The following is a 10,950-nucleotide window of genomic DNA, read 5'->3' on the forward strand; positions in this document are numbered from 1 at the left end:
TATTTCAGGGGTTGAACATTTCAACCCCTTCTAAGCATAATTCAAGGTTCAAGTATATAGTTTTATTGACAAATAATATTTACCAAGTTTCGTGTCTTTAGAAAAACTTTTTTTTTCTGTTAATATTCGGAGGGGTGTAACTTTTCTGGGGGGAGGTTTTTAGAAAAATTTTATTCCAAATACCTACCTTAAATTTCATCACAGAATCATCCCTTACATTTTTTCGGTGTTATTCAGATATACAGATATATATTTTTTTTGAAAAATTTTGGAAATCTGTATTAGCATATTAGCAATCATCAAAAATCATTACTAACCTAACCTAAACGATAATATGTAAGGTCAGGATATGTTAGGAATGATTTTTAATGATGGCACGATTCTTTTCGAATTAATAAAAAAATTATTAATTTTGTGAATTGTTTTTGAGAATTTCACCATCAATATTTACTTTTTAAAAATTTCCAACAAGGGTAAACGTGTTTTGAATTCACCATTTTCAATCTGTTCTCCTAAAAATTCTTACACAACCAATGCCTGAAGCACCTCTGTTCACTCCTTAATATCTCGTTTAACACATACCTATATACTAAATTGATAATAATTACATAAATTCTAGTTGGCCGCCATTGAGATTGAAAACTATCATGAATCTTTCTAAAATACTTAATTTCAATGAAAAATAATAAAAAGTGACAAATACGATGTTTTGTAAACATTTACCAATTTTTGTAGGTACTGATTTATCTGGGTGTGAGATATCGTTATAACATATGTAATATTTTGAAGAAAAAAATGTTACGACAAATTGAAATTCTCAGTTGTTGCGGCTGTTAGTCTTTCAGGAACTGCGACCAGATTGATCTTTTGTTCTTATGTTTTTTTTTTGACAGGATTGTTATTGGGTACCTATTGCGATATGAGGCAGTTTTTTTTTCAATTAAGCAATTTATCGACGAAAATCTTTTGAACCAATTTGAGCTCTTAATTTAATTTTAGTCGACACGCAAGTTTTGGGGTAGTTTTGATTTCTTCGGTTTTATATGTTTTTTGGGGTACTGAATCCGAATCTGAGGTTTGCCACCGAAGTTGAAAATTTTCGTTTTTGGCGGTTTTTTGAATATAACTCGAAAAATGTTGATTTTTTTAAATGACGTTTAGTCCTATATAAATATAAAGGATTTAAACTTTCCTACAAGATTCTCACATTAAGTTTTTCCGTTCGATAAACCGTTCTAGCTCAAACGATAGTTGAAAATTGGTCTCTGGAAAAACCAACTTCTCGGGGTAGTTTTGATTTCTTCGATTTGAACGTTTTTTAGGCTGCTGAATTTGAATCTGAGATTTGCCACCAAAATTTCATGACGGAACAGAAAAAAATGCAAAAAGTTTCATTTTTTGGCGGTTTTTCGCATATAACTCGAAAAATATCAATTTCTCGCGAATGACCCCCCTGTACAAAAACAAAGTAAATGAAATTTTCTACAATTCCTTTCATTAAGGCTTCTTGTCCGATTAACTGTTCTGACTCAAACGATAGTTGAAAATTGGCGTATTATCTGTTTCTAGAAAAATTCACCTTTTCCACTCAAAAACTTTTATTCATCATTAGCCTTCTACTCCATTATTTCTTCTTCCAATACAATCCAGATCAGTTTGAACTATGAAGCAATCAAAGCATTTTCACAATCACTTTTTGAAATTTAGTTTATTACTTTATACTGATTTCAATAAATATATCGAGGAAGTAATACCATCGTTGTATTTATACCATAGAGTACCCAAACTCCAATTTTCGTATAGGAAGGTAATCCACGTAACAATGATATTTCGCGAGTAATCAGGAAAAAACCGCCAAAAAAGAAATTCTTCACCTTTTTTTGTATTTTTTAATTTTTCGTCATGAGATTTTGGTGGAAAACCTGAGATTCGTATTCAGCACCCCAAAAAACATATGAAATCGAATAAATGAAAACTAAACTGACAATCATTGTGGTTATAGAAAAATGATTTTTCTGCAAACTTCACCACCTTATATCTCAAGAATAAGCACGTTTACGACATACATTCATTTGAAGTATTTTTCTTAAAATGTATCTAAGGATTAATATAAGCATATCATTAAGGAATACTCTGTATACTTGTTAATTATATTTTGATATTGTTTTGATGATTATAGGAATTGGATGAATAATACATTAGTATTTTGCTTGATCGCTCAATTCCCGTACTTTTTTCAATAAGGTAGTAAGTAGTAGTTTTTCTTTTCATAGATTGATGATGGAGTTTTCTCTCAATTTCACCATACAGTTGATATTAGGCATCTCGTTCTGCTTCTTCTATCATCATCCAGTTCATAGAAGCGCAATGTATAACTATTATCTTGAATGTTTTCCCGCAAAATGCACTATAATTCACCTAATTATCTGTTTATTTCTTTAGCACAATTCCTTTCTTTGTTCAGTTGAACAGATATCTGCTAAGGCGAAGCAAAAAATGAAATTGTCTTTCTAACAATAATGACACTAGATTTTACGCTAGAGAGAACTTTAGACGGAAACCGAATTGTTGTGGTGACTCACTCTGGCCACAAATTGGTGCCCTTACTTATGCTAATCTTTGAATTATTTCTATATTGCATCCAGTATTGAAATTCGCCAAACAAGATTAATGTGAAGGTTGAGATTGGAGTTACACGCCTCTGCTCTTTAAAATGAGAATGGGTTGATGGCCACAATACAAGAATTACTCAACAAGAAATGATGGTTTTTGGGAACCTTTGACCTTAGGTTTGTTATTAACCGTAGGATCAACGAATTGCATATATTGAGTTTCACTAAAAATTTCTCTCTTCAACCCACCTCATACCCATCTGCATGCCTTACATCTCGTGTTCGTTTTCTCTATTATCATTATCTAATTATAATATTCTGGATCGGAAAAAGACTCATTAGATGTAGAGAGATGTGTTCTTAATGCTAACTAACCATCACAATCGACAACAAACCAGGCAGTACGAAGTAGAAAGTTGTCTTAAATTTCCAACTTCGATGCCCAATTAGTGCTTTTTTTCTAGAAACAAACAAGCGGTGCAGTTGGCCATGAAATCTATAAGGACACCTGTTCCGCAACTTTTCGAAAAGAACAAATTTATAGATCTTGCGGATATTATTGAGGAAATCCTCAATCCAAGAAATTGGCTATTAATATCGTTTTTAGTTTTATATTGATTAAATTGATTGGAACACTCAGAAATATTTTGAAGGAAACTTTGAATGATGAGTCGAACGCTTCATTTCTTTAGACTGTGAAATGATAAAAATGATATTCCTTGTTGATGGAATACGACTCACGAACTTAAAGCTTATTGAAATGTTCAAAGCGTTAAGGGAATTGGTCAATGTAATTTCTCTAACCAATAATTTATTTGTTATACAGGGTGTTTCAAGTTCGACGGCCTATTAGACGTTTCTGGAGAACGGGGCCGATTTGCAATCTGAAAATTCGGAATAAGATATTGTTCATGATGCTCTATTCAGCTTAACAATTTTCGAAGTTCCAGCACTTCCGGCTATACAAGAATTAAAAGAAATTTATTCAAAAAAAACTTCTTTTTTCATTTTATGTTTCAGATATTATCAAGATTTCCATTTTCAACTCTTTCCTAAAATTATTGCATTAATCCTTATAGTTTTCAGAATATTTAGGAAAATACGAAAAAAAGAGAGAATTTCCATAGTTACTATTACGTGAATTATTTTTACTGTGAATATCCTATGCGTATACTCAATTCATTTTCTCAAACAAGAATGATGTAGGAATATCGTGCATATCTTGAACTTGAGAAATATCATCACAGGGTGTTTCAAATATTTTGCCAAAAATTGTGAACAAAATTTGATCATAACTTTCGATTTTCAAATTAGAACCCAATTTTTTTGTGATTTCGTTGGATTCAATGGTAAAAAATAAGGGTAGTGTCCAAACATGATTATTCTCCTAAATTCAATAATTCAAGAGTTATTCGAGATTTTATGAATTTATGTTATACGTAGGGTCAATTTCATTCGATTTCTTTTGATCGACAACTGGTAGTTTGAACAAGTTGAAAAGAAACAGTGGTTCGATAGTCGATACTCAATTTTTTTATTCGTTGCAGTTTCGTCGTATCTGTTACCGATTTCGAGAAAACAAAAATCAAACACTTAATTCGAAATCCTCAGGAAAATCCAAATTAACATAAAAATCCAGTTAGTAAGCTGTGATGACAAGGGCGTATAATTGTGTGATACTGGGGGTTATTACTCCCCCCTCCCAAAATTTACAAAATATAAAATTTCAGAATTTTCGAAACAGCGAAGAACGAAAATTTTTCCATGAAATGAACCAATAATCATTTTATTTTTTCTTGAAATCGACAAGGCAGTAAAAAATCAGACCCTTTTATGGTTTATGAGTTTATTATCGCTTTCAAGATGATTACTTTTATTGCACTACGAGCACGTCTGTGATTTTTGCATTCGTTATTGGTATACACTTACTTGTTGTTTTCGGTTTTTTGTATCATTCTCGCCGTAATATTACTGCAGTTATGAAATAACTGAACTTATTTATTCCCATCGAAAAATTGTTTGTGCTGTGTTGTACAATTTAATGTGTTTCATTCAAATTACAATTTATTTGTGAAAACAACAGTTTTGAATTGAATATAGAAGGTGTTCCTGAATTTAAGGTATAAACGGAAATGACAGATTCCTCGGATTATTTTGAGAGAAAAAGTTGAAGTTTTCATCATTTCATCATGTCATATGCTAATTTTAAATGCAAATCTACAGCATGATATTGATGTGACCTTCTTTTCTTATTGAAAACTGGTAGTTTAGAAAAATGTAAAAGAAAGTTTGTGGTATCTGCTACCGATTTTGAGAGAAAAATTCAAACAGCTCTCTAGAAATCCTCAGGAGAATTTCAAATTATTATAAAGATCCGGTTAGTAAGCTCTCATAAATTATAAGTTTTGGTTCTCATTTACCCAATCTGTAGCGAAAATTTTTAATAGAGATTCGATAAATTAGTATAAGCATCACATAAAAGTAGGGCTACAAGAAACTCCCTGCATCTTGAAAACAAAGCCCATGTTTATAAGACTTTTTATTCTTAATATTATCCAGAAATTTCTCATTTTTCGTCGTACTTGCAAAGTAGGAACACACTATATAAGGTAAGAATAATCGAATCGGCGATCTAAAACATGTTTACATTTCGAGTAATTTGGTTCAACCCTCGTTATCAAACCTTTATTTCTCACATTACAGATATGAGTAAACGTGGTCGTCAAAAATTTTTTTTTCGATTATCCCCTCCCCAAAAGAAAAAAAGATCTACGTACTTTTGTGATGAATAATTCAATTGATTGTTTTGGTTGCCAATCTAAAGCATAATCTCATAAAGATTTGATGAAATCGGATAAAAAGTTGGACTGCAAGGATCTCGAAAACAAAACGTTTGCGGGTCTTTGGTTATAGGACATTTTTTCCTGAAATTATCCAAGGAATTTCCCCCTTTCATTTGTATCTCCAACTATTAACACCTGGTACAGTTCTGTGGTATCCAAGGGCAGGGCCGCCGCCAGATATTTTGGCGCTCCGGCAAAATAAAATTTCGCCTCCCTGTTTTGCCTTATTTGAATGAATTTTCTTTGAAGGAGCCTCTGTTATTTCCCTCAAGCATCTTTTCAATTTCTTATGAAATCGTCTTTTTTAACTTAAAATTACCATATCAAATTTATCAAAGTACGCTTTATCGATTTCATCAAAAAGCTGAATTGATTATTTTGATATCTATTTTAGTCAAAAGGAATGTCTTGTTTTATTAACTGACTTTGCTCCCCTAAAATTTGGCGCCCCGGCAAAATGTCCGGTTTGCTGGTCCTGGCGGCGGCCTTGTCCAAGGGCGCAATGGTGCAAGAATGAACGAGCGTTCAGAAAACCCTTTACTTCTCATCAGTGCTTTCCTCATTTTCAAAATGCGTGTTTAGGAATCGACTACTTCCTCTGCATCTATCTATTTTCTATCGACTCATGAAAACGAAAACGTCTTGAGAGAGAACACCATGTGACATTCTCGTGATCTGTCAATATTTTCTCAGAGGAGGAGGGACAAAAATAATGGCGTCAGAATGATTCGATGATCAGTAGAAGTTAGGAATATTATAATAATTCCAACTTTCGTTGAAAGAAAGACTTTATAAATTTCCAGAAAATTAGTGTTTTGTCTCTTTTGTAATGATTTTTGTAGGATTTTTTACGAATGTTTTTAAAATACTTCACTGCTTTGTATGGATACCAAATCATCAATTCTTTTGCGAAAAACAAAGAGTGACTAACTCTATTGTTTGAAGAAATTATGTGAATACCCTATAAAATCGGTGATTTGTAAAAAAAATTCTCTAATTTCGTTTCGAACTGAGCAGTCACGTGTTGGTATTCCCTCTCAAATTGGTAGTTCGAGTATTGTAATGATAAAAAAAATGTCAGAGACATATTAGGGGAATACGTTGATTATTCGATATGATTACTTGAATTATTATCCAGAAATTCGATATCGTGATACATCTCTATCTACAAATATGATCGAAAATGACCAGATTTTGAGCATTTCTGCATATGAAATTTCCTTTGCAATGCTAAATTTATTATTCATTAGTAGAGATTCTTTGTTCGATAAATTCACTGATTGTGAAAATCACAAAGCACACCTTGATTGAAATAACAAAATTAAGCATTGTAAATGAACTGAATGATATATGACGCTAAAACTCCGCCTGTGTACCTATAGAGGGGCAGTGCTAACTCTGCGACAAAATTTTTTATGTGGGCTTTTCAAATGATCAACTACCGGTACTTTCTTAACTCTATATAAGTCTCCATTTAAACTTGTAGTGTAGTTCTAACTTAGACTCCAATAACTCCATTATATAACGAAAAATCTTTCAATCACAGCGCTGAACTACAATTTGTATAAGTCAATCTATTCCATCTCGACCATCTAACACTACTTTTACTTTTGTCTACTGTTCAGGTTCTTTCAAAGGTCAAACTACTAAAGCCGTTCTCCAACGCGGAACCGAATTAACATGGAAATTCACCCAAACTTAATTTAAAAATCTGAATTCGAGAAAAAACAATAATTATGTCATCTTAGAATACATAAAAAATCAGCTTGCTCCCACGTGGACTGAAGAATAATGAATATTTTCTATTTCTATATGTATTTCTGTAGAGAGGAAGAAATGAACTCTTCCAAATTGTCTACAAAATGTTGAAGCATCCGATTAAATTTGACTGGACAACATCAAGACAAAGATTAAATATTTGACGAAATTATAAGATGCTATTGTTATTCCAAAATCTCCAAATTATCTTATAGTATAATGAGGTTTATGTAGATAAATATTTATATAACACTTCGATTCTAAAAATGGTCTCAAGGAATTTGCAGTTATTCTAAAATTTAAATATATGGAATTATTGCCGTAGTATGCAGGTTCGGAACAGTTGATCAATCTTAAAGGGATCATGTTCAACTTACTAAGTGAACCATGGTTCAAACAGGTAAGCTCAACTTTTCATCTTGAAATTCTCATCTTCCCAGATTACTTTTTAGATTCTTGTGGCTATTGGTCCAATAGCTATAACAGGCGTGTTAGGCATGACAGAAGGTTATTCAGCAATTTTATTACCACAGCTACAAGAGAAAAATAGCACAATAAAGATAAACACTCAACTTTCATCACTGATAGGTAACTAAACGAACAGCAAAAATAAGATATTGTTATTGATTTCTTGTGGGCCTTAAATCTAGAGTGTTTTTCAATACCGTATTTTCAAATTCAAGAGTAGTTGCACCACTACCAACTATACTCATAATAAAAATAATGTAGGTTCTAGATAAAAAAAAGAAATATTACCTCCAGAAAGAATAATTTCTTCAACTTGATATTTGTCACTGCAGTAGAATCATTTAAAGAATGAAATGATAATATTTGGCGAAATATATATCAAATCTCATAAACCTGATTCTTCTTTAGGGCTCGAAAAAAACTATAAGGTGTACAACTTTGCTTCCACCGTTTTGCAATAGATGGTTATAGCGGTAAGTGGTAGTCGAAATAAATAGATCGTAGATTTCTTACAATAAGCTCAGGTATTCGAAAACATAACGCTATCGAAATATTAGTCGATTTGTGTCTGCATCATAAAGTTATTCTCGAATAAACATGTCAGCTTACGAATTAAATTCTAGTCATTTGCGGAAGGTTTCAATTTTCTGCTTTAATATGAAGAAATCTGCGGCTTAGGCTCATCGAAGGCTCTCAAATACCTATGGTGAGGCCGTTATTAGTGAAAGAACGTGCCGAAAGTGGTTTCAATGCTTCAAGAACGGTGATTTTGACGTTGAAGACCAGAATAGTGGGGGAAGAGGGAAGGTTTTCGAAGATGCAGACTTGGAGCCATTACTTGATCAAGACCCGTGTCAAACGCAACAAAAATTGGCAGGATCATTGAAAGTGACGGAACAAGCCATTTCAAAATGCCAGAAACAAGGAAATTGGGTGCCATACGAATTGAAGCCGAGAGATGTTGAACAGCGTTTGTATGCTTGTGAACAGCTGCTTGCAAGGCAAAGACGAAATGGATTTTTGCATCGCATTGTGACAAGAGACGAAAAAAGGGTTCATTACGATAATCTCCCAAGCGCAGAAAATCATGGGGATATCCTGGCCATGATTCCACGTCGACGGCCAAACCGAATATTCCCGGTTCCAAGTTCATACTCAGTATTTCGTGAAACCTGCTCGGCGTAGTGTATTATGAGTTATTAACTTAACACGGACTGAAACAATCACAGGTGGTTTTATGAAGAAGTAAAAAATTTGATCGATTCGTGGATCGCTTTAAAAGATGACCAGTTTTTTCATCGCGGGATTCGTACGCTGCCTGAAAGATGAGTGAAAGTAGTGACCAGCGATGGACAATACTTTGAATCAATAATTTATAACCAGTTTTTTACAATAAAGCCTCGAATTTCTTCTGAAAGAAACGTTGGAAGCGAAGTTGTACGCCTTTGTAATATAAAATGATAACATTGATATCATAGCATGCCTTATGTAGTTATTCTGTTGCCCAAAAATAAAGTCTAATCAAATTATATCTTCGGAGTGTGTTAATGCTAGAGAAAATAAATATTTATTAAGCCTTGGTATGATAGATTTTTGTCTTTATTTTAGCTTCAATGTCAGCACTCCCAATGGCTGGAGGATGCATTTTAGGAGGATATTTCATGGGGATAATAGGGAGAAAAGGAATCCATATCTGGTCTTGTGTACCCCTAGTTCTTGGATGGCTTCTTATTGCTTTTGCTCCAAACGTCGTCTTTATACTGGTCGGTAGATTCCTGACGGGACTCAGCGATGGTCTTCTTGGACCTCCCACTGGAGTCTACATTGCGGAAACGTCCCATCCCAGCAGCAGAGGTGTTCTCATCGTGTTAGCTTGCGTGTCCACCACCTCAGGCCTTTTCGCGGTGCACCTGCTTGGAACTTTTTTCACTTGGAGGGTCACAGCTCTCATAAGTGGTTTAATCCCTGTACCTCTCGTCATATTCATGTTCTTCATGCCGGAATCTCCGACCTACCTGGCTAAGAGAGGCAGACTAGAAGAAGCCACCAAAGCCTTCTATTGGTGCAGGGGAGAATCAACACAGTCCCAGATAGAGTTGAAGGAGTTGATTGAACGCCAGAAAAATATTGATGAAGCACCCAAGTTATCTCTGGTGACACAAATAAGAAACATTCGAGATCCTAAGTTCTGGAAACCAACTATAATGATCTCTATCCTTTTCTTCACGTCTCAAATAACAGGGAATAATGCGATGGCTAGTTATTCCATAAAAATCATTCAAGAATGCGGTTTGAAGGGGGAGGTGTTCGACGAATATCTCGCCATGGTCGTAATGGATTCCTTCAGGACTTTAGCCTCTGTCATATCCTGTGTACTGGTATTCAAGTTGACGAGAAGAAACCTCATGAAATTAGGTGGATTCGGGGTATCGACATCACTTTTTCTACTGATTTCTTATCTGTTCATTCAAGGAACAACACCTGATTCCCCAATGATTGTTCTAGGGTTGTTGATGACCTACGTTTTTTTCATCGCTGTTGGCTTGATGCCCTTATCCTGGACCATGATGGGGGAGATTTTCCCTTTGGCTTATAGAGGATTAGGCACTGCTATCACTTCCTTCGTGTGTTACGCCTCTCTGTACTCTGTAGTACAAACATTTCCATTTTTGTTTGAGTATTTCGGGAATATGAAAGGAGTTTTGGCAGTGTATGGCGTTTGTACATTGTGTGGAACTGTTCTTTTGACTTTATTTCTTCCAGAAACCAAAGATAAACCCTTGCATGAGATCGAAGATAGTTTTGTGTCCAATAAATGTAAAAAAGAGATTCATATTCAGAAATGAAATAAAAAATACCACAAATTTTCCACAATGGTTCATTATTTTCTCCTTCCTCTAGGTAGGTGTTAATTCGTGGTAATTTATTATGAATTCTGAATCAATAAGTTGATATTTCCCAAATATTCCATTATAATGTACTCATTAGGTTTTTGTGTATTGGATACTACTACAGGCTCGTTCGTGTGTATCATTACATGTTCTTGAGCTGTGTGCTAATTATTTCGTCCTTCTTCGGTATTTGCAGAATACTTTTTGATTTCATTTTTGATAGAATATTAATCTATTTATTTTGGAATACTGGTTCTATATACTTAAACCTTTTATTGTTCAGTTACGTTGATCTACGAATATCAATTAGCTAGATCTGCCGATTGAATAATCAGCTGACCTGTTAGTATAATTCTATATGTTTAGAGTTTGATAGTT

General features: G+C 33.8%; 1 protein-coding gene across 1 annotated transcript; it reads left to right on the forward strand.

Moving 5' to 3' along the window:
• The first annotated feature begins 7,422 nt into the window (after positions 1–7,422).
• On the forward strand, positions 7,423–10,555 carry LOC123676327 (facilitated trehalose transporter Tret1-like). Its single transcript, XM_045612172.1, has 3 exons — positions 7,423–7,613; positions 7,666–7,801; positions 9,290–10,555. The coding sequence occupies exons 1-3, from the start codon at positions 7,578–7,580 to the stop codon at positions 10,525–10,527; spliced, it is 1,410 nt and encodes a 469-aa protein (XP_045468128.1). The 5' UTR covers positions 7,423–7,577; the 3' UTR covers positions 10,528–10,555.
• Positions 10,556–10,950: the final 395 nt, after the last annotated feature.

Source organism: Harmonia axyridis, chromosome 3 (assembly GCF_914767665.1).
Source record: "Harmonia axyridis chromosome 3, icHarAxyr1.1, whole genome shotgun sequence".
In the NCBI taxonomy this organism is placed as follows: Eukaryota; Metazoa; Arthropoda; class Insecta; order Coleoptera; family Coccinellidae; genus Harmonia; species Harmonia axyridis.